The sequence below is a fragment of the Toxorhynchites rutilus genome, chromosome 1 (genome assembly GCF_029784135.1).
Source record: "Toxorhynchites rutilus septentrionalis strain SRP chromosome 1, ASM2978413v1, whole genome shotgun sequence".
In the NCBI taxonomy this organism is placed as follows: domain Eukaryota; kingdom Metazoa; phylum Arthropoda; class Insecta; order Diptera; family Culicidae; genus Toxorhynchites; species Toxorhynchites rutilus.
Window position 1 is genome coordinate 128,790,308 of NC_073744.1, and position 24,837 is coordinate 128,815,144.

A 24,837-nucleotide genomic window follows, 5' to 3' on the forward strand; every position below is an offset into this window, starting at 1 on the left:
AACTGCATACAACTTTACTGATTTCTCACTAATGAGAAATTCACAAGCGTTTACATATGCTGAATTTATTCAAGTTATATATACCTCAAATAAGTATATCATATTTATTCTCACCCGTTTACACCTATTTTCACGTGAATAAATCCATCTATAGCTATAGATCTCCCTAATGTAAACCCGCCATTAGCGCTGAATTATTCTTAAACGCATTTGGACAATGTGGACAATGAAAGGGACGATCACCTAGAAAGAAATGATGCTGCCGAATGGTAACATAATAGTAAATAGTAAAACATTTTCCACCAACCGGTGAGTTCGAATGTGCACTTGGATTGCTGCAGAAGTTTTAAATGCTTTCGAACAATGTGGACAAGGGAAGGGACGTTCATCTGCAAAGGAATGATTCGGCTGTAAAGTTCATTATAGTAAAACTTACTACTTTAGCAACCTGTATGAGTTCGAATGTGGTCTGTAAGCCCTGATAACCGCATGAACGCTTTCGGACAATGTGGACAAAAGTGGGGACGTTTATCTACGAAGGAACGATCCTGCTGAAAAGTTCATTTTAGTAAAACATTTTTTACCAACCCGTGTGGATCCGAATGTGCAATTTGAGCGTTGAAGGTAGCCTAAACGTCTTCGAACAATGTGGGCAGGAATAGGGACGTCCGTCTACAAAACAATGACCTTATTGAATAGTTCATTATGTATAGTAAAACATTTTTACTAACCAGCGTAGGATTGAATGTGAGTTGCGAAGGATATTTGAAAGCTATTGGACAATGCGGACAAGAATAAGAACGTTCACCTCCAAAAGAATGATTCTGCTAAATAGTTATTGAAACCATTTTTTTCAACCAAACCACATGAGTTTGAACGTGCACTTTAAGTCCATATTTAAATAGATTATCAGTGAATGTTTACACAAAATAAAGTCGCATTCTCACTCGTATGTAACCGTATGTTGTCTGTCTTACAAACGATTGATGTATTGCCCTTTTCTTCAGCCACTTCGCTGCTGAAGAATGCTTCTTCGTTTGCTTTCGTTTGAATTGCATTTCGACTTTCTGTTTAATTGACATAAAGTCCGCTGTTGGATCTGTTCCAGGAATGTTATCATTATCCGATAGCTCGTGGTCAACAATCATTAACTTTGGTTCCATCTTAATGACAGCCAGTTCAGTGTTGGGCAAAATTTGGAAGCTGCTCTCAGGAACGTTATGGAGGCTTATTAATTCTTGACGGCATTTGTTGCACGTAGGATAGCTGGTCAACTGGGAGGTGAACCTGCTCAACTTCTGTAGGATGGCAGCGTGTGATGAAATTTCTCATTGCATATAACAGAACAAAAGCTGCAATGTGCTCTGTTGGAATGGAGATTGATCAGTTTCATTTCAAATGCTTAAAGATATATTTAACAATCTCGATATGCGTACAGATTACAAATATGTATGATCGAATGAGGAGCAATTTCAACACGTTTAATTTCATTGCATAACATCCCATATGCCGCACTAATTAACCCTTTCACTACGAGCGTCGTCTATAGACGATATCAGGGTGATACTGCACATCGATCACACCAGCGCGATATGCGCACTTTTCGGCGCAGTGCTCCGTTCAGCGGTAGCACTCCGACTGAACCCACTGCCGTAGTGAAAGGGTTAAGGGTGAGTTTCCATTAGGATACTAGAGGCGAATGAACTGAAAAGTTTAAAGCCTCTTTAATCCAACATCATCATCCATTAGGATAAACCGGAAAACATAAAAGGAATTCGTGCCTTAGAAAAAGAAGTGAATTAATTATCTCGCTTTTTTACTTAACCATGTTTTTTGTATTCTCTCAAAATTATGCGATTTGCTCGTCTGTCGCATAAAAAATGAATTCAGTGTATTCCATTCGCGGGATATGTTCTGCGATGATAACGCATGTAAACAGACTCTCGAATTTCTATGATTTTCTCATAATGGAAACGCATCCCAATATTAAAGAAATATGTTCCTGAACATTTTCTTAATAAACTTAATAAATTATTGTCTTAATAAACTTAATAAACAATCGCCATCTCACTCCTGCAACGAAATTTTATTTATTCGAATTCAAAGAACAAAACTATTCAATTATAACATAGAAACACTCATCTCGGGCACCACAAATATCAAATGCGGTGGCTGAGTGAATTGTTTCCAAAACATAAATTGACTCAACAGCAGAGATGCCTGGTTTCAAGACATGTCTTCATTTTGAAGACATTTGACTTATAGTGAAGACATTTTGAAAAAAATATGAAATATCAAGATGGTGGAGTTAACAGGTGGCTCGTAATTTACACTAAATAGAAAAGACGTATGAGGAATGGCAAGACGAAAAAAATTTGTTTTTTGTTATCAATACCTTCAAACATTCACATTTTTTACTAAGCGCAAGTTCAGGGTCAAATCGCAGAACTGTTCATTGATTGATCTTCTAATCGATGCTGTTGAATTCACCTTTTACTATAAGTACCTAGTACTTCTACCAAAACTTATAATATCATATTATTTTCTGACACAAATCTCGTTCAAGATTTTTCAACCACTTGCAAATAACATGTTTCTCCGTTACATGGAATAAATGTTTGATACAGAAAATATAATAGAATAAAGATAGCCCTAAATCGGACAATTCCTTCCTCGAGTTTTGTTCTTATCAACATATTCGGCAATCCATTTTTATTGGTATAGATAGAAGAAGATAAAGATATTTCGTTGGCGCAAACATCGAATGGATTAACAACGGTTATCACAATATAATTGTAGAACATATGGGAATTTAATTTTCCGAATTTTCCCTTTTTCCTTCAGACTTTTCCGAAAATTTTCAATTGTCATGTTTGATTGGAATGTTTTTGGTTGATATATGTGTAACATTTTTATGGGACCACCTCTCCATTCCAGAGGAGGGAGGGGTGTCATACCATCATAGAAACATTTCTCATACCAAAAAACCCTCACATTTCAAATTGTGCATGATTAGTTCTTGAGTTATGCAGAAGTTTGTATTTCATTGGTATGGTAGCCCCCCTTAGAGAGAGGGGAGGAGTGTATTCATCATAGAAACGTTCCGTGCCCCCTAAAACCTTCACATGCCAAATTTGACTCCATTTTCTTGATTAATTTTCGAGTTATGCGGAAATTTGTGTTTCATCTGTATGGCAGACCCCCCCCCCCCTTCTTAGAGAGATGGGAGGAGTGTTGAGCCACCTTATAAATGTTTCTTGCCCCCAAGAACCTCCACATGCCAAATTTGGTTCCGTTTGCTTGATTAGTTCTTAAATTATGCAGAAATGTATGCTTCATTTGTATGGCAGTCCCCTACCTCCCCTCAGAGAGAGGGGAGGAGTGTCTATTCACCATATAAACGTTTCGTGTCCCCTAAAATCCTTCGCATGCCAAATTTGGCTCCATTTACTTGATTAGTTTACGAGTTATACAGAAATTAGTCTTTCATTTGTATGGCAGTTCCCCCTTAGAGAAGGGGGTGGAGTGTCTAACCACCATAAAAACATTTATTGCACCCTAAAACCTCCATATGCCTAGTTTGGTTCCACTTGCTTGATTAATTCTCGAGTAATGCAAAAATTCGTGTTTCATTTGTATGGCAGCCCCCTCTTAGTGAGGGGGAGGAGTGTCTAACCTTCGTAAAAACATCTGTTGCACCCTAAAACCTCCATATGCCTAATTTGGTTTCACTTGCTTGATTGATTCTCGAGTTATGCAGAAATTTATGTTTCATTTGTATGCCCCTCCCCCCCTTAGAGAGGGGGAAGGAGTGTTTAACCATCATAGAAACATTTATCGCACCCTAAAACCTCCACATACCAAATTTGGTTTCATTTTCTTGATTAATTCTCGAGTAATGCAGAAATTTGTGTTTCATTTGTATGGCATGCCCCCCCCCCCCCACTCAAAGAGGGGAGTGGAGTGTCTAACCATCATAGAAATATTTATTGCACCCTTGAACCTCCATATGTCTGATTTGGTTTCATTTGCTTGATTAATTCTCGAGTAATGCAGAAATTTGTGTTTCATTTCTATGGCAGCCCCCCTTAGAGAGGGGGGAGGAATATCTAACCACCATAGAAACATTTATATAGGGGTTACGAAAATGTCCACGCTTGTTCACGGCAAGGGAGGAGGGGTTTTGATGATGTCCACGTGGATACGTTAAGTAATTTTGTCAAGTAAAACATTCAAGTTAATAGTCAAAATTGAATGAGATCTGTTTTGTATTTACACGATTATTTGAACTTCACGCCCGCCCTGAGTACTCAGTATTCATCAATAAAAAGGGCCTGATTACGAACGTCACTTCACGGTGAAAACGGAATGAAATGTATACAAATTGGTCGTATCTATTTCGGGTCGATAGATACGGGTCGGATCTATTTCTTGCAATGATGTTGTTCTTCATTGATGTCTGGTAATTTTTGTAATACGCTTCTTTTGAGTTGAGAGGAAAGTTCATGCTGCTACTGCCGATTAATTAAAAGAAAAGATTAATCCTTGATGCACATGAACTAGTAGATTCGCTACAGATGTCGAAAATCACCGTTCACGAGGGACGAAACATCACTAAAAACGCTACAATGCATGGACTACATATTAACCCATATTACAGAACCCGATCGGATTTGACGTATCGCAATCCGAACGAAATAAACTTTTGCATTCTGCATTTCAAGGTTGCAACAATTGCACAATCCGATAGGATTTGACGCGATCAGATTAAGGGGGATAGAGACACGAATTTCGGACGTTTCTTCGAGCTCCGAAAAAGTAAAACAAAGAATATTTTCACCATCCATTATATCACTATTTATTATTTCACTTATGATTTTTTATAGGTTCATGCGATAGAGAGATGCATACAGATTGTACTCATATAAACATAGATCGGATAAGTAGAACTTGTGATATCGTGTAAGCCAGTTTGAAAAAACATGTTTCGAGAAAAACGCGTTTGAAGTTAATTGTTCTGGCCGGACTAGATAAGATATCGCATCACTAAAACGGCTATAACTTGGTAAATAATGAGTTTTTCGAAAAGTCTCTTCTATGGTATATTCCTGAATGTCTAAATTAGAGAAATATGAAGAAAAAAAATGATTTTTTTCAAATTTCTAGACTAGAATACCCTCTTAAAGAACGCAATATTGTGCTAACTTCAAATCCGACCGGATTTCGGAATGAGGGTTTATTTTACCGAAAAACACTTGTAGGGACTTATCTCAATCTGCGATTCGCGACGAAAATACATATTTGTAATGAATTGTAAAGGGCAAATCATTCACAAGAATGTTGAGTTAAAAAAAATATTAGCAAGTGAATGGAACTCCGAAGCAGATTTTCGCTTGAAGAAAGTTATGGCTGGGTCTGGTAGGACTGGAAGAAAATCTGTATCAAAATCTTCTACCAAGCAACTAGTTTCGATGAATTCCAACAAGTACTGCTAGCAGCTGAACGTATTGAAATCAACGATCTAGAACGCTTCTAGGGCACTTCTAAAACTCCACCCGCCTTACGCACCAGATATTGCATCTTCAGATTAATAACTGTTAAGATTTTTGTAAGAACTTCAACTTACTGCATAGCATAATTTATGAGAGAATGGAGTTCTCATGTTCCATGAAGGTTGCTGAAATTTTCAGGAAAAAACGGTTCATCTATGATCGAAAAAATGTATGTCTACAAAAATATGATTTTGGTTTTTTCCTTAGAATCGGCACGAATTTTCCAGGACAATATTTAGCATGATTTAACAATTAAGGGTTGTAGGTCAACGGAATCATCGATCACGATGATATTGCAGATGTTTTGTTTTTACTAGGTTCATTATAGCCATCAGGCACTACAGAACCTGTAAAAGCGTATGTCATTGATGTTCAGAAGAGAAAATTCTGTTTTCAAACAAAGATTTCATTGACTGATTTTTTGAAAACTCAAACAGCCAGCCAGCTTCAATAAAAATACTCGAGAATAAGTTCACAATCGATACTTTAAAATGGATATGGAGATAACGTAAATGGAATTCGGAAGAAAATAATGAGCTCCCGGACAATGTTGAAAAAAATGAAGATTTCAAGACAAATCATTACCATTGGTAAGGCTATAATTTTTATCAATAAAATATGGAATAGAAAATAGAAACAAACTTGAAATGAAGTTTAAGCGAAAAAAATAAAATTTCTTGATTTTTTCCTCAAAACCGGAAGAATGTCCACGTGGACAACAGGGGGAGGGGTATAAGGAATGTCCACACTTGTCCACGGAGAGGGAGAGGGATGTTTAAGATCATGCTTTTTCTGTCCACGTGGTATGTGGACAGCCCCTTGGTAATCAATCAACGGAGATTTTTATCTAATTGTCATTCAATTGTTTTTTTTTTCAAACTTTTCCAAACAGAAAATCTACACGCACATAGAATGAACTCAATAACAAAGCGACTTTTAATTCAATTTCCGGAGAACTTCAAGTGGTCTGAATACATATTGTCTTTAGAAGACATTAGAATTCGAATGATTGTGACATTGTATTTCTATTATTTTGGGTCTAGCCTATACAAAAGATTAATCTAGATCTTTCAAACGATCACTTCACAAATTAACGTTACATAACATAACGTTTCAATCTAGGTAGTGCGGACTGAATCAAAACGGCTGTCAAAAAAGATCCAATTGAAATGTCAAAAGAGATCCAACGATCAGGAGTGTTATTTTTCTTATGATAATCAACACTATAAAAGAGGTATTGTTGTCAGGGGCAAAAATAATTCAAACAATAAAATGAACGAACTACATTTTTCCGTAAATTGTTTAATTAACCATTGCATCTCTCAAAGAGCATCTCAGCCTTTCACTGAGCTACGCCTTTTTAATGTCCCCTCTCTTTGACATAACGTTTTTCCGAACGAAATAAAAACAAACGAAGTCAGAGTCACGTAAATGTTTACTCCTGCGATTTGAAAATATTCCATAAAAAGTGGAAGGAAGAGATGCCAGATGATTTTAAAAAAAAGTCTGTAAAAACATGTGAATGTCTGTTAAAAATGTGGAAAAGTCTGTAAAAGTGTGCAGATCTATAGAAATGTCTTTTAACGTTAATTTTCACATATTCATTAATACTTTGTACATCGTGATGCACGTAAGATTGTATTTTGTATATATATATACAGCCATTCCATGCCAAACCAATATAGTGGTTCTCAGATATTCGTCAAAAGTGGTAATGTTGTACTTTATCACAAAACATTAGACTCGTATTTTTTTATTTTTTCATTGGGGTGCCCATTTCCATTTTAGGGTGATCCAAAAAATCATTTTTTTCCACTTTTTCCCAAAATGACTTTTTTCAAAAATTTATAACTTTCGATCCACTTAACCGATTTAGATGATCGACATATCAAATTGAAGCCAATGAGCTTTAATTGAGAAATATTGAACTTGCAGATAACATGGATCCTATTTTCGTAATTATTGATTGTACTCGTTTTTTAATGTTTTCATGGCTTTGGACTAGGGGGCGCTATATTTTTTTATATTTTTTCTTGAAACGTGAGAATTTTTTACATAAAATATCTCGATATCAGAGATACTATTTTTTTCGTTTTTGAAATATGATTTTTCAAAACTAATCGATGGTTTGAAAAACAAATTTTACCCATTTTTCCCACTACAAAAACATAACTCTTGAACTATTGGACCGACATGATCAAATTGAAGCTTACGAGCTATTTTTCTTTGGAAAAATGTTACTTTTGCGAAAAAATTTAATTCTTGTTTTTGTAATTATTGATTGAGTTATTTTTTCATAGTTTTCCCGTTTAAAGATAGGAGCGCCATATTTTTTTATATTTTTTATGGAAAGCTGAGGATTATTTACCTAACATATCTCGATATCGGAGATGTTATAATTATCGTTTTTAAGTTATAAATTTGTAAATTTAACATGTTTTAAGTCTTCGATCAATATTCATATGTGACTAAACTAGAACTATGCTACTAATATCCGTCCCGCAAGTGTGATATTTTTTCAAATTTTGCTTATTGGCTTCCATTTAATACATCGATCATCAAAACCGGTTCAGTAGTTCAAATGTTATGATTTTTTGCAGAAAGTTATTTTTGGACAAAGGGGAAAAAATGATTTTTCGAACCACCGGATTACTTTGAAACATCATATCTAAAAAAACAAAAAAATAGCATCTCTGATATCGAGATATGTTATGTAAAAAATCCTCAGTTTTCAAGGAAAAATATAAAAATATAGCGCCCTCTAGTCCAAAGTCACAAAAAAAAAAAAAACCGACTACGATCAATAATTACTAAAATATAATTATTTTTTTCGCAAGTTAAATATTTTTTAATAAAAGGCTAAGTCATTAGTTTCAATTTTATATGTCGATCATCTAAATCGATTCAGTGATTCAAAAGTTTTTAATTTTCATTTGTCATTTTTGGGAAAAAGTGGAAAAAATTGATTTTTCGGACCACTTAATAACTTATGTGTTGTAAGTGTGTTTAAATGTTTCAACGATCTACACATACATACATACACATACATACGCGTTGTTAATTTTTATAAAAATCGGTATTTCTTCGTTGATATATTGGACATCCACCAAGGTTTGCGGTCTTGTCGTTGATGAAACTTATAAGAAAATACAGTGTATATTTTCCATCCGCCATGCAAGGCTATACAAGTTTTAGATCCCCACTTAGCCATGAACTATGTCTGTGGTAACAATATCGAACAGTAACCCATATTTCGTCATAAGCAGGCCCGAAAGCGAATGTAAATTGTTGAGAATAGAATGAAAATTTCTATTCGATTTTGTTTTAATACTAAGAAGACATAGTCCTGACCCTAGCCTTACTATTTTTCAATAAATCTCCTTGCATTTCAGCAAAACAATCTTATCTATAGAAGGCACACTTTTTGAAAGACAAATTGTATATAATGAATTTTTCCACATTCCTCGTCAGTATACGCTCGTAAGTTGGCAGCGCATATGGAGTGGTGATGAGTTCGGTCGTTGGTTACACACGATTATCCCTAAGGTCTCGACGAGTGCATGGTTCAAGGGATTGAATGTAGGTCGTGATTTCATTCGCGTGATATCTCGGCTTATGTGCAATCACTACAACCTAAACGCGCATCTCTATCGCATTGGGCTCGCAGCAAACAATCTTTGTGATTGTGGCGATGGCTACCACGACATCGAGCATGTTGTCTGTTCGTGTATCCGGTTCCATGCTGCTCGCTCTCAGCTCTCTAGAGCACTGAGAGCACAAGGCAGACAATCGGATATCCCCGTCCGGGATATCTTAGGTAGCCGGGATCCTGATCTTCTGCTTCATCTATACCTGTTCCTCAGAAACGCCGATGTCAACGTTTAATGACGTTTCCTTCTTTGTGTCCCCGTTTCATATCCCTCCTATCCGATCGATAAACTTTTACTTAGTCGCGGCAATACATACACACACTCTTTACAGATGCACGGGCCGAAGGTTGTGCAGTCCACTGATTATTCAACAAGAGCCAAAGGTTGTACCGCTCATGACAACTCTACACGAGCTGATGATTGCGCCGCCATTCTATCCTGGATTCCTTGAGTCGAGAAAGACGCACCACGCTAGATATGGGGTACAGACTAGGGGGGCGTTGCTGATTAATGGTCAGCTGCATCCCAATAGGAAGTATCCCGTGTCGGGCACACGTACAGAGCATCGAAGACTGCGACATACCAATTATGAGAACACTTGTAATACTAACCTCGAGTCAACCGCGAGTAATCGGTTACATATTACTAACATAGTCTAAGCAAACATTGTCAAAATATTGAACTCCCGGCCCCGTTAGGCTGACGCCATATGAGCCTTAATAAAATATATATTTTGGATAAAAAAAAAATCTTATCTAGAACAAAAAATTATTATCAGAGACAATTTTCGTTCAAGATTTTTCGTTACCTGCAGAGAATGCAATTTTTCATTGATTGTGAATAACCGTATCCTCTCTTTCGTCTGCAATGATGTCAGGGCAAAAGTACGGGTTCCAAACTTCATACACACCAGATGGGCCAACCAGAAAGACTGCCGGGCCGCAGGTTGAGAATAGCTGGTCTAACGTCATGTGTATTGATATAAACTAAATATAATAACTTTTCTGTATTAAAACTGTGGAAAATGTCATATGGTGAGTCGAATATTTTTGATGTGATGAATAGAGCCCTTTTATTTTTCAAAAACCTGTGAAATATTGTTATATCCAAAAAGTCTACAACAAAAACAAAAAGTGTTTTACAGACATGTCTGTAAATTTACAAACATATTTGTAAATCTGGCATCTCTGGTGGTCTAAGAATTTATTGCAAGAAATCGCTTGAAAACATGCATGAATTTGCTTGAAAATGAAGTGGATTGAGTCCGCACCACTTAGGTTTCAATAATTAATTATATGAATATGGTTTAAGTCACAACAAAAACTTCAAAGCTAAAATAAAGAAAACAGTTCCGTTTTTTTGGAAGAACTGGGGTGATATTCAATTAACCAACGGTTTATCAGGCCAATTGTCATAACATTTAAAATTTATTTCACATTTGCGCAATATATTCTTTGTTCACATTTATTGAAATGAACTTCAAAACCTCAAGGAAAGTTTAATTAGATATGCTATATAACAATACAAATTAGAATAAACATTGAAAGCTATCAAACTTTGTTCATAAGTAAATTATGAGTTTTAGTTTCCTCCGATATGATGGTGAAGACATTTGAGGACATTTTGACGTAGGACTACGTCTTACTTTAAGGGTGCCAAATCAGAAAACAGGTCTCGTTTTTCATACGCCAGTTTCCGAATTTCACTCGTCATAACACCGAGAAATGTTGTTTCATAGCTAGAATATCATCTATAAGCTCGTTCTCTTGCTCCGTCCTGAAAACATTACTGAATGATCCGAGCAGCTGGGGCTGCAAAGGATCTGCACAACGTAAATAATGTTTAACCCTCCTGTACTCGCGTGTAAAATCATAACACGTATACTCGCGCACGGTGTCACAGACCGAAAATTGAACTTCTCTGTAATGTTGCCATTGTGTATTTTTCAGGCTTTATTGGCATTTATTTAAAGAAAAGGGTATGATTGAATGGAAAAACTCCAAAAAATATGTTTTCTTTATCTTTATTATGTTTTAAAAGTCATCTAATTCAACCACCTCAAAACAGAGTAATTTTTGATACTTCAACACAAATAAGGAAATTCGAATTTTTCACTGTTATTAATTAAAAGAAAGCAACTGAATATAATTCATGGATGTATAAAGAGCTATAAAACATAAAAACGTATTAATCGATTGTGGTTTCATTGGAGTAAGAATCAGAACATAGCATAACTGCATGCCCGAAACAAACATATTTTTTACATTTCATGCAGTTGTTGCGTATTTTTCGGGTATTTTGTCAAAGAGAAGAATGTATGAGCATGAACGACCTTCTAGACAATCACCAGATGATAAAGGTTCTGGAATATAAAGTTAGCATATTTCTAATATTCTTTGTCTCTGTATTCTTGGTAAACTAATTTTTATTTTTTTAATTAATGCCTTTTTTTAGATGGGGCATGAAAAATGATATAAAAAGATTTCTAGGAACTTCCTTTTCTTTTTCTTGTTTTCTTGTCGATATTGTCCATTATAAAACAATATCCCCGAAACTGTAACTGTTAATAATTAGCATAAGCCACCGATTAGTTTATAGTTTACTGTTTACACTTATTCCACAAGTGAAATTCTTTCACAAGTGTGTATATGTATGATCATTATATTTAGCGAATAACTATACGAAAGTCAAACATTTATATTTTGCTTTTGAATGTATGAATCTAACGACGAATAATTAATATATGGATCCGTTCAATCCAGTTACAAAAAGGACTGGAATCAAATAAGAATAGTCCGGTGATGGTCTTATGCATTATATGCAATAAATATTCCACGCCACTAACATTAATTTATACATTTCATCCAACAATATTCAAGAATATGAAAAAAGGCACTTGTCCAAAAAAGTTACTTCTATACTCGCGTCGGTGTGTCAGACCGAAAGTGTTAAAAGTGGCACACGTCCCCTTTGTACATGCGATACGCTAAACGATGACGAACGACGAATAACGAAGCTAAAGAGAATCGCAAAGTCGTAGTGTTTATATTTTCTGAGAAATGAACGAATTATTGATTTCTCGGTCTGACAGACTAATGCACGAGTATAGGAGTGTTAAGTGTTTCTCGCGGGACACAATGCAAGGCTGAGTGTCGCACTGACGTACCACTCTTCATTGCTTCGATGGCCACGTTCAGACTGGTTTGTGACCACTTTGTATGTTCGGATGTTCTGGTATAATTCCGCATCATGATTTCACATCTAACTATTTCCAACTATGTTTACAACTTTTGACAGCTGTATTTACAGGTTATGTTGAAAAATACCTGATCATATTGGCTCAAGCAGGTATGCCCATTCCGCCCCGTACATTTACGCTCAGTATAAATGAGCTGATATTTTACATAAAACGGCAAAGCAACGCAATAAATCAGTGGAAATGTTCAGAAATAATACCGGTACGAACTGATATAAAGAGCAGAGTCTTTTATTTCAGTATGAAGCATACAGAGCTTATTTTGCTGACTGCTTTTTCATGTTTTTCGTGATAATCAGTCAATGTGAGATTTCTTTCAATATCTTTATAAAACAACTGAATCTGTGTACGGTTTTCACGCAGATACTTAATCAGAGTATTACTAACATAATTGTTCGAACATTAGTGTTATTGCCAATAAAAAACCCAAACGGAGGGTGGCCCATTTCGCCCCGCCTGGTCATATTGCCTCTATCTACCCTATATTCCCTGCGGTAACCTCTGATTTTTGCTCCGAGCCACCTGTTTCTGCATCGAACTGGTTGTGCACGGTGAAGTGATACGACTGGTTTGAATCGCTAACAATACTCGCAAACCTATGGATCCTATGAATGTGCTGTCGAAGCACTCTATAATTCGTGAACGTTTTCGAACAATGTGGACAAGGATAGGGACGTTCACCTGTAAAAAAAATTTTCTGCTGAATAGATCATTATGTATAGTGAAACAATTTGAACAAACCCGTGTGAGTTAGAATGTGAAATCGACACGCTGAAGGATTCCTGAACGCCTTTGGACAGTGAGGACAAGAATGAGGACGTTCACCTACAAAGGGATGGTTCTACTGAACAGTTCGTTACAGTAAAAATTTCTTCACCAACCTGTATGAATTCGAATGTGCTGTATTAGGGATGAATGATTCTTAAACGCATTTGGACAATGAGGACAATGAAAGGGACGTTCATCTGCAAAGAAATGATTCTGCTGAATAATTCATTATAGTAAAACATTCACCAACAACCTGTATGAGTTCGAATGTGCTCTGTGAGTCCTGATAACCTCTTGAACGCTTTCGGACAATGTGGACAAGAATGAAGACGTTCTCCTACGAAGGAATGATTCTACAGAATAGTTCGTTACATTGAAATAGTCTTCACCAACCTGTATGTATTCGAATGTGCTGTGTTAGTGCTGAATTATTCTTAAACGCCTTCGAACAATGCGGACAAGCAAAGGGACGTCTATCTGCAATGGGACGACCCTGCTGAATAGTTCAGTATAGCAAAACATTTTTTACCAACCCGTGTGGGTCCGAATGTGCTGTTTTAACGTTGAAGATTGCCTGAACGACTTCGAACAATGTGGACAGGAATAGGGACGACCATCAGCGTCGTTTCCTACCTTGATTTGCATTTCGGCTTTCTGTTCAATTGGCATAAAGTCCGCTGTTGGGTCTGTTCCAAGAATGTTATCATTATCCGACAGCTCGTGGTCATCAATCATCAATTCTGGTTCCATCTTAATGACAGCCAGTTCAGCGTTGGGCAAAATTTGGAAGCTGCTTTCAGGAACATTATGGAGGCTTATGAATTCTTGACGGCATTTGTTGCACGTAGGATAGCTGGTCAACTGGGAGGTGAACCTGCTCAACTTCTGTAGGATGGTTTCTAGTTTCTGTTCTTGATCGTGAGTGGGGATCAGCGTGTGATGAAATTTCTCATTGCATATAACAGAGCAAAAGCTGCAATGTGCTCTGTTGGAATGGAGATTGATCAGTTTCATTTCAAATGCTTAAAGATATATTCAACAATCTCGATATGCATACAGATTACCAATCTATAATCGAATGGGGAGCAACTCCAAGAGTGAGCTTCCATCAGGAAGAACAGGACAACAACGGAAATGCTAGCCTTGAAAAAAGAATTGAATTTACTATCCCACTTATTTACGTCTCATTTGCTTAACCATGTATTTTTTTTGTGATTTTCACAAGAAAGTGAAATGGTTTTCTACTTGCGGGGATATGTTCTTCGACTTGACCGGAATAAATCGCAGCAGAAAACAACTTCAAAAGAAACAACCGCTAAGAAAAAGAGTAGTAGGCTAGAAATATTGTGGCACGGGATAAACATCATGAGTATATAGCCTCACAGAAAAAAAGCATAATTCCTATTTTTAATTTATTCTGGGGTCAATGTAATTTAACAAGGATAAGAAATCGAGGCAGCCCAAGCCGCCAAGATGACGCGATCCGAGTTGACTGCCAACCCGTACGTTTACCGTATTACTCATGATGTTTTTCCCGCGCCACAATATTTCTAGCCTACAACACTTTTTTTGAGCGGTTGTTTCTGTTGTTGTTTTCTGGGGCGATTTATTCTGGGAACCGTTCTGCGATGGTAAAAAAAACTTTGCTCACGAAGAGAAATGTCTAAATTTTTCGTTTATTCGATTATCGATCAATCGTGGGCCCATTTTTAAATATTCGATTCATTCAAATAATTGTCTTTCAGTATTCGATTAATCGAACGAATATTTATTTCTTGTATTCAAAATGAACTAACATTTATAATAAAAAAGATTATGATGTTATAATTTTAAAAGTTAAATGAAATATTATTTTAAAATAAACATGGTGCAGAATAACGGTTTTTGAATGAAATGGTATTTCAGTATACTAATAAACTTAGCATTTCATGATTTTTTGCGGACGATTGATGAAAGAACACATCATGAAAATGATGCACAACATTTTTATTGCACCAACATACAATTTTTTTCTGTTCAAAATTACCGGTTCTTCGAATGTTGTTCAAATATCAGATTTGTTTGAAAACTTCTATAACTATAACTACAAGTTCAAAAGAAGTATATTTATAGAATCATTGACCACTAGTATGTTATATTTTCCTTGGCACTCTGAATTTGAATACTACCACTTTAGTACGGGAGCTTAGACCACCTCCTTCAATTCCGCCTTTTACTCCTGCATAAACTGTTTTTCAATTCTTCTTCCCAGTCTCCTCCACCGCCAGGGAATTATTTTTTGCTTCAACCGTAAATGGTTTAGCATATTCGAGGAATTTCGACAAAACACCATGACGGTTAAACAAATTTTGTACTGTATTTTTTGAAAAAAATGGTTCCCGTTTTCGTTAATCGCGATTACTGTGATAATTATTCGATGTATTCATATTTTGATTTTTCATTATTCGTTACAAAATTACTCTATTAAATTTGCAGATTTTCGATTATTTGAATTCATCGAACGATTAACCGACGTCTCTATTCACGAATTTCTGTGATGTTATCCTAATGGAAACGCACCCAATTTTTCAGAGAAAGATGCGTATGTTTCTAAACATTTTCTCAAAAAACTTACAAATTGTTGCTAACAATCGCCATCTCACTTCTGCAGCGAAATTTTATTTTGAACGGATTCAAAGCATTAAACTGTCTATTGAGAACATAGAAAATATCATCTCGAACACCACAAATACAGAATACGCTGGTTGAATGGGTTGTTTACAAAACAATACATAGCATAATCCCAATGACATACATATCGAGGTGAAGCAGTAGGCGAATTATATTTGTATTGGCAAGCAAAATATGGTTTCGTATTATTTGCATCAAACATAAAGAGTATAGGGCTCTTGCTACACATATATGCAGAGCATCTGTTGGGCAAACATCATTTGTTTACATTCGTAGCTTCTATGTAGCAGAAGCGGATTGATTATCAATCGACGTTCTTGTAGATGATTTCAATATAGTTGCGATCTTTGTATTAGCGCGAAATATTCCATAGGACTAACATGAACTTTGTGAAACAGCTAGGCAAGCTATTTGCCGAACAAGGGCTTTTGTGTGACGCATATTGCTTAACTTTCTAGCACCTATTTCGCGATGTTCATTGAGCGACTTTCCCACTAGATTTGAATCTAAAAAATAACAGATTATCAGCACGTTCGAATGCTTCCTCGTATTTTCCATGAATTAGCCAATTGATGGATTTTCTTCGTTTCCGATCAATTTTCTTTTAACCATATTTCATTTCTTCGCAGAGCATTCAGGTACCCGGAAATCATATCTGAGGGTTGGTTGATCTTTCTGGCTCAATATGTTCTTAATTTCAACATAATCATCCGCCTTTTTGGCGAAACTTACCTCCGATTATGGATATCTGTAATCGAATATTCATTATCGTTTACTTCTTCACGAGACCAGCATTTCAGGGCAAAAGGCACAAAGCCAAAATGGGAACACACTTCACCTAATCCGGCTAAACAATCGCAATGTGAAATTGTTTCTGTGAAACGTTTTTAAATAATCAATCTACTTCCATTGATATGGATCATAGCCATAACAGAAATTTCTATTTTTCTCCGTGTATAGGGCTTTGACGCTAAAAGCAAATATTTTTATGTAAAAACACATATTCGTATGTTATTAATATAGAGTAGCGCGTAATTTCTATAACTATTTCGCTAAAATAATTATTTAAACAAAGCTCAATCTTGTCGATCCATATAAATCGTATGCAGCGATCTCTTTTGCTTACCCAACAGATCACTAATACATATGCACGCTGCAAGCGCGCCGAAATGCTGATTAATTGAAGACGATTTACGTGCGCTACACATACACCACCCCGTGATCGTGAAGTCAACGTAACGGAATGAAATGTCAAATATTCTCCCATGAAAATCATATAAAATCATAAAAATACGTTTTCTCGAGGTCTGCAAAGTAGGACTCCATGGCGGTGGTGACCTTCTCAAAATGAAACAAAACAAAAATCGCATGGGACCGAAACTGGAGAATACGGTGGACGGGGCAGCAATTCGTAGTGTAACTCGACCAATTTGGACGGCAGAATATCCATTTTTCTAAAATCCGCGGACACGCCCGCTTCCACGCACGGTCAAAACAAAACTACGAGTCCGATTCGTCTGAAATTTTGACAGTAGTCGTTTAAGAGAATGTACTATATATTTCTTGCTGTGGCGGCTGAGAGCAGACAAACGACCGCAAAGGGTTTAGACCATCGATTAAATGCATCTCCAATGACATATGTTGGAAAACGATTAAAAGATATGCTGATTCATTTGTCACTTTCAGTTCTGATATTGTTCCGGCATCGTGGGACGTTGCATTTCGAGATTTTGCGGAAGTAAACAAAATGGGATCACCATGATATGATATTGAGGAAAGATCATATAAAATTTTACCTGCAATGAAAATCCAATACACCATTGTATTTTTCGTCAGATCAGCTTCAAGTGTGTCACTTTCCCTTAATTTTCAAACAAGAAATAAAGCACATTTGAAAAACTTTATGACGTCGAACAAACTGAGATTTTTTTTAAATAAGCTTCTTTTTCTTCTTGGACACAGGCGATGAAACATACCTGGTATTCTATTAACTTTGGTGTCTGGCTTTGTTTTGTATGTTTTGTAAACAAGCCATTCGAGCCAACACATTTGACATTTGCGGTGGCAGCTGCCCATAGTTTGTTGTGAAACACAGAATTTTAAGGTTTCTGCTTTTTGATTTTATAATTCGACAGTTCCAACTATCGTATTTATTCGGATAGATACAATTCCGCTGCAGAAGAGAGATGGCGATTGTTAGCAACAATTTGTAAGTTTGTTGAGGAAATGTTTAGGAAACCTAATTGTATTCTAGTCTCATATGTCTGTTGATATATATATATATATATATTAGGCTTCGGTGGCATTGGATCGGAGAACATAGGAAAATTCAATTGTATGATAACTGATAAAAAGAAACATATTTATTCGTACGAAGTAGACGATTTCGAGTGAAGCGGGTGGGGGGCAGGGGGAGTTACCAATGTAATGTGACTGATAGTTACTTTTGTAGCAATTTAGTGTAGTGTCAAGCATAAATGCCAAAAATCAAAAACAAATATTCGTGTTCCAAAAAACAATGTCCGTTTGTGGAATATGATTTTAAATTCGGACGGATCAAAAATCAGCGATGAAATTTTTTATTGAAGGAGTTGCATAAGAATATGTTACAAGCCCTAGAAAATATGGAGCAAAGATGTTAAGATTATCATTGATCATAATCAAATCATAACACAAATTATATATCCTTTGTTCAGTATTGATGTTCGGCTGAATTAAATTTTCATTTGGATGTAGAAGTTTAACGAAATGATGAACAAACCAAGATGTTGTAAAATTGAATTTGACAAATAAAACTACTTCACTATTTTTACAAAAATTGGCGCTCCAATGTGGTCTATTGGAAGACAACGTACCCAACTACCTTTACCTGCCTGCATCTGTCCTGGAAAATAACCGTTTCAAGCTGTACTGGGATCGCACTGTTCTGACCGACTTCTCGTTCCACCACAATCGTCTAGATGGTGTATGACGAGAGCGACCGACACGTCACCATCATCGATGTAGCTATTCCACTGAACCACGGCGGCAAAATTTAAATATAGGATAATATCAGCATTCTTTACTGAACCAGTATTGAAGAGTTCGAATTAGTTTGATGACTTTTATAATTATTAAATAATTTGCTTCTCAATCGATCATACATTTGTATTCTGTATGCCTATCATAATTGTTAAATATATGTTTAAGTATTTGGAATGACACTGATCACATTGTATTCCAACAGAGACCATTGCAGCTTTTGCTCTGAAATATGCAATGAAAATTTTCGTCACGTGTTGATCCCCGCTCACGGTCAAGATCAGAAGCTAAAAACTGTCCTGCAGAAGTTGAGCGGTTTCACTTCCCAGCTGAGCAGTTATCCTACGTGCGACAAATGTCGCCAAGAATTCATAAGCCTGCACAGTATTCCCGAAAGCTGCTTCCAAATTTTGCCCAACGCTGAACCGAATGACATCAAGATGGAACCAGAGTTAATGATTGATGACCACGAGTTGTCGGATAATGATAACATTCCTGAGACAGACCCAACAACGATCTTAAGGTCAATCGAGCAGGAAGCCGAAATGCAAATCAAGGGAGAAAACGGAGCGGTATTCTTTATAAACGAAATGGACGAAGAAGAGGACAATGCATCAATCAATTGTAATAAAGACCCCATACTGTTACACGCGGGTGAGAATGTGATGTTATTTTCCGTGAACATTAACTGAAAATCCATTTCAGGAGAGAAATCGTTCAATTGTAGAAAGTGTGACAAAACATTTCGCTCAAAATACGAACTCCAAGTGCACGCTCGAACTCATACGGGTTGGTTAAAAAAGTTTTATTCGATTATCTATTTAGCTGAATCTTTCCTTTGTAGGTGAACGTCTTTATTCTTGTCCACATTGCCCAAAAGCGTTCAAATATCGTTCAACACTCCAAATTCACACTCGAGTTCATTCGGGTTGGTAAAAATGTATTACTTTACAAAATGAACCATTCAGCAGGGTCATTCTCTTACAGATGAACGTCCCTACTCTTGTCCAAATTGCCCAAAATCGTTTAAGGATACTACAACGCTTAAAGGGCACATCCGAACTCATATTGGTTGGTTCAAAATGTTTTACTATAATGTACCATTCTGCAGAGTGTTCTCTTTCCAGATAAATTTCACTATTCTTGTCAGCATTGTCCGAAGATGTTCAGGCGACAAAAAACGCTCAAACTGCACACTGTAACTCATACGGGTTGGTAAAGAAAGTTTTACTATAATGAACTATTCAACAGGGTCGTTTCTTTGTAGGCGAACGTTCCTTTTCTTGTCCCCAGTGCCCGAAAGCGTTTAAGAGGTCTTCAGGACTAAAAGAACACATCCGGTCTCATACGGGTTGGTGGGGATTTTTTTACTATAATAAACCATTCAGAAGAACAATTCCTTTGCAGGTGAACGTCCCTATTCTTGTCCACACTGTCCGAAAGCGTATAAGATTTCTACGGCACTCCAAGAGCACATTCGAACTCATACGGGTTGGTGAAAAAAAGTTCCATTTACTATAACGTTACCCTTCAACAGAATCATTCCTTTGCAGGTGAGCGTCCCTATTCTTGTCCACATTGCCCAAATGCATTTAGGAGTAATGCAGCGCTGAAACAGCACATTCGAATTCATACTGGTTGGTGATAATTTTTTTTATTATTGGGTGGGGGAATAAGTTCGTAGTGTTCCATTTATTTAAACAAAGAACAATAACTATACCAATAACTTAATCAAATAACGGTAGGGTAAGTAGGTAAGTTTCCTGGTTTTTTTTTCCAAAAATTAATGCTTTATTCTGCAAAAATGGTTAAAAATTGCATATTCAAAGTATTGCTCATCGCTAGTCACGATTTTTTCCCATCTTTCTGGAAATTCACAGATCCCTTTGCAGAAATAATCGGCCGGTTTGTCGGCTATCCACGAATCGATCCAATTTTTAACTTCATCATAATTGGAGAAGTGCTGGTCAACCAGGCCATGTTGCATCGATCGAAAAAGGTAGTAATCGGACGGAGCAATGTCTGGAGAGTACGGCGGGTGGGATAGGATCTCCCATTTCAGGGTTTCCAAGTATGTTTTGACCGGTTTCGTGATATGCGGCCGAGCACTTTCGTGCTGCAAAATAACTTTATCGTGTCTTTGCTCGTATTGTGGTCGTTTTTCCTTCAGTGCCCGGCGCAAACGCATCAATTGTCGTCGGTGGAGGTCCCCCGTAATGGTTCCATTTGGTTTTAGCAGCTCATAGTACACCACACCCAGCTAGTCCCACCAAACAGACATCATAACCTTCTGACCGTGAATGTTCCGCGTGGCCGTCGATGTTGATGCATGGCCGGGGTATCCATACGTTGCCCGACGTTTGGGCTTGTCGTAACGGACCCACTTTTCATCGCCAGTAACGATTCGATGCAAAAAACCCTTTCTTTTATGCCGTTGGAGCAGTTGTTCGCACGTGAAAAAATGGCGTTCGACGTCTCGTGGTTTCAATTCATACGGAACCCAATGTCCTATCTTTCGGATCATTCCCATTGCTGTTAAACGATCGGATGTGGTTTGCCGAGCTACTCCAAGAGTATCTGAAAGTTCTTGTTGCGTTTGTGACAGATCTTGATCGAGTAAAGCCTCCAATTATTCACCTTCAAACTTTTTTGGCGGTCCGGAACGTTCTTCGTCTTCCAAGAATTGCCACTTTTAAACCGTGCAAACAACTTCTGACACGTTCGATCAGTTGGAGTATGGTCACCATAAACTTCCACCAAAATGCGATGACTTTCCGCAGCTTTTTCCTTCATATTCAACAAATCAAGTAACACTCCCCGCAAAAACATTCTCGTTGGTACGTAATTCGACATATTCGAAATGGCAAAAACTATGTTGTTTACGCTTCAAGTTTTTGACATATACTGAAAAAGACGCGCAATGACAATAGCTTTCCAACGAATGTGTGGAAATTTGATTCACTGGAATAATAATCAAGTTACGCCATCTGTTGTAAAACCAAAGAAACTTTCCGGTACACCTAATATATTCGCCGCAGTTATTTTTTTCCGCCAATTTACGAATTTTGGTGACCGTTCTCCATCAAAAGTAATTTGAGACGTTCTTCATCAAATTTATAAAGGGCGTGTCATCGACGTCGTCGATCGCCATTTTTTAACTTTGCAAACCATTTTCATGCTGTAGATTTTCTCCATACACGTCGCAATTGTCCCGGACTGCTTCGGCAGCTTTCTGACCTCGATGAAAAGCAAAGAAGAGCAGGTGTCGAAAATGTTGATTTTTGCTTCCTTGGTATTTCATTTCTGAGCCTCAAAACTAATAAAAAATTAAATTACTCAAAAATACAATTGACATAGTTTTGTAGAGCAGAAAGAGTTCTATCGAACGAATACTCACCCTTTCTCAAACAGAAAACAAATCGTTGTAAAATATAATAAGCATAAAAACGCTATGAACTTATTCCCCAACCCAATATAATAAATCATTGAACTTGAATCATTCCTTTGCAGGTGAACGTCCTTATTCTTGTCCACATTGTCCAAAAGCGTACAAGGATTATGCAACTCACCAAATTCACATTCGAACTCACACGGGTTTGTGAAAAAAAGTTACTACACATGATGGGTTTTTCAGCAGAATCTTTTTTCTTGCAGGTGAACGTCCCTTTACTTGTCCTCACTGTCCAAAAGCATTCAATAGTCTTCCATCGCGCCAAATTCACATTCTAACTCACACGGGTTTGTTAAATTTGTTCTTACTACTATATATAAAGAACTATTCGGCAGTCCTTCCTTTGCAGGTGAACGTCCCTATTCTTGTCCACATTGTTCGAAAGCGTTTAGGCATTCTAGTACACTTCGTCGGCATGTTTATAAGAACCATTCGCTTGCGAGTATTGTTAATGATTCAAACTAGCACAACCAGTTCGATGAAAATACAGGTGGCTCGGACCAAAGAACATCATTGACCGTTATGAACGAAGTTACTGAATGTTGAGGATTTTTTTGTCACTGGAAGCTGTTGACAGATAATTATTGAGCTTGCTCCTAAGCAAAACTTTTCAAGAATTTCCAAAATAATATACAAAAAAATCCGTGGCTTGTTGGTGTTTTATTATGAAAACCAAATACGAAAATAACTAAACCTGTCTATGATGAAGGGTGAAAGGGTTCAGGTGGTTCAAGTTCCAAGTACTGAAGTGTTTCCAAACTTATCGCTAATCGTTAAGAAAAAAGTACACGCAGGATCAATAAAAAGTTGTCGAGAAAAACAAATATTCATTTTTTGTTGTAGCCAAAATGGAGAGGCTCAAAATTTCTTTGTTTATCTTCAAATCAAACGGGTTGCTGCGGAAAGCTGAACTTATATTTGAAATTTCGTCCTTTACATATTAATCCTGTAGAAACTTATCAATTCGACGGCGCCAGTGGTTGTGTGGTTAGCGTAACAGCCTCACAATCCGATCGGCCCGGGTTCAATCCCAGCTGGCGTCGTTGGGATTTTCTGAGGCGAAAAATCTCTGGTTACGTCTTCCTTCGGAGGGGAAGTAAAAGAAGTTGGCCCGGCTCATGAGTTGTTGAGTCTGATAGGTAGGAACAGGTGGAGTCGCCTCCCTGATGTCGGTGATTGGCACTGAAATGGCGGAAATAGGCCGACGAAAAATAAGCGAAGATAAAAAAAAAAAAAAACTTATCAATAAATGCACTTAGCTGAAGCGATTTCTTCAGAAGTACTAATTCAGCATAGCGCTTTGCCAGCCTTCTGCCTTGTCATGGTCCTGAGCGGAGCCAATCTTCAGACCTGATTCCTTCAATATTTTCTTGGCTGCATCCACGTTAGAACGTTCCAGTTGTACAACCAGTGGTACTTTGAGTCCGATCGTTTTGGAAGCATTACCAATTCCGTTAGCAATGGTGGCACAGTTTACAATCCCACCGAAAACATTCACCAAAATTGGTTTTACGTTTTGATCTGAGGTTAAAACTTGGGACGCCTTCAATACTTGCTCTTCCTTTACATTACCGCCCACATCTAGGAAGTTAGCCGGGTTGCTTCCATTCAATTTGATAAAGTCCATTATTGTCATTACCAAGTAGGCTCATTTCACCAACCAACCAATGTTACCCTTTATTACAATATAGTTGAGATTGTTTTTCTTGCTCCCATCTCCTTCGGCTCGGCATTTTCGTGAACGTCCATCGCGAAAATGTGTCTCAGTCGAAACTCGACGTGGTCATGAAAATTCAACTTGGCATAAACGGAAATTATTCGCCCGTCATCGGTTTCCACCAGTGGGTTAATCTCAATTTGTGTCGAATCATCTTTCAGGAACAGATTGTATAATTTTTCAATCTCACCGGCGGTCTTTCTCGGCAGTGCACCTTTGAACTCCAGGAAACGGGCAACATCAAGTACTTGCACGCGTGTAATACCCTCTATCACGGAAATCGGTTTGGTTTTGATTTTCTCCGGTGTCTTTTCTACCACAGCTTCTTTGTCCATCCTCCTTAGAATGAAAGGGGTGTAAGTGATTTGATCGATTTCTCTACATCGACTCTCTCTTTTGGTCATAGCTTAAGCTAATTAGCTGCAAATACATTCCCAGCTGTATTTGACAATGTGGAAGATAGGTCAGAACCTCACCTATCAGATTCTATAGCAAACTTAAATTGGAATGTTTTTGCAATTGAGTTATTAACTAAAGAAAAAGTTGATGAAGAGAAATAGATCAAGTCACTTGCACCGCTTGCATTCTAAGCCCCTCATATGAATCCGTTCAATCCGGTGACAAAAAGGACTAAAATTAAATAAGAATAGTCCGAAAATGATATTATGCATTTTATTTAATAAATATTCCACGCCACTGGCATTAATTTATACATTTCATTGAACAATATTCTAAAATAGCAAAAAAGTCAC

At 37.1% G+C, this 24,837-nt stretch overlaps 2 protein-coding genes and 1 pseudogene across 2 annotated transcripts; 1 reads left to right on the top strand and 2 right to left on the bottom strand.

Moving 5' to 3' along the window:
* Nucleotides 1-11,302: 11,302 nt before the first annotated feature.
* On the bottom strand, nt 11,303-15,980 carry LOC129763182 (zinc finger protein 771-like). The gene is made up of 7 exons (XM_055762007.1): nt 15,841-15,980; nt 13,760-14,211; nt 13,620-13,703; nt 13,480-13,563; nt 13,340-13,423; nt 13,200-13,283; nt 11,303-13,139 (listed from the first exon to the last, which is right to left on the bottom strand). Exons 1-7 carry the CDS (start codon nt 15,861-15,863, stop codon nt 12,934-12,936), a joined length of 1,017 nt encoding a protein of 338 aa, XP_055617982.1. The 5' UTR covers nt 15,864-15,980; the 3' UTR covers nt 11,303-12,933.
* A 1,965-nt stretch (nt 15,981-17,945) lies between these two features.
* LOC129762955 (zinc finger protein 260-like) lies at nt 17,946-23,015 on the top strand. The gene is made up of 12 exons (XM_055761591.1): nt 17,946-18,105; nt 19,123-19,571; nt 19,623-19,706; nt 19,762-19,845; nt 19,905-19,988; nt 20,045-20,128; nt 20,185-20,268; nt 20,325-20,408; nt 20,471-20,554; nt 22,428-22,511; nt 22,572-22,655; nt 22,718-23,015. The coding sequence occupies exons 1-12, from the start codon at nt 18,083-18,085 to the stop codon at nt 22,831-22,833; spliced, it is 1,344 nt and encodes a 447-aa protein (XP_055617566.1). The 5' UTR covers nt 17,946-18,082; the 3' UTR covers nt 22,834-23,015.
* Nucleotides 23,016-23,302: 287 nt separating this feature from the next.
* On the bottom strand, nt 23,303-24,562 carry LOC129762956 (succinate--CoA ligase [GDP-forming] subunit beta, mitochondrial-like; annotated as a pseudogene).
* Nucleotides 24,563-24,837: the final 275 nt, after the last annotated feature.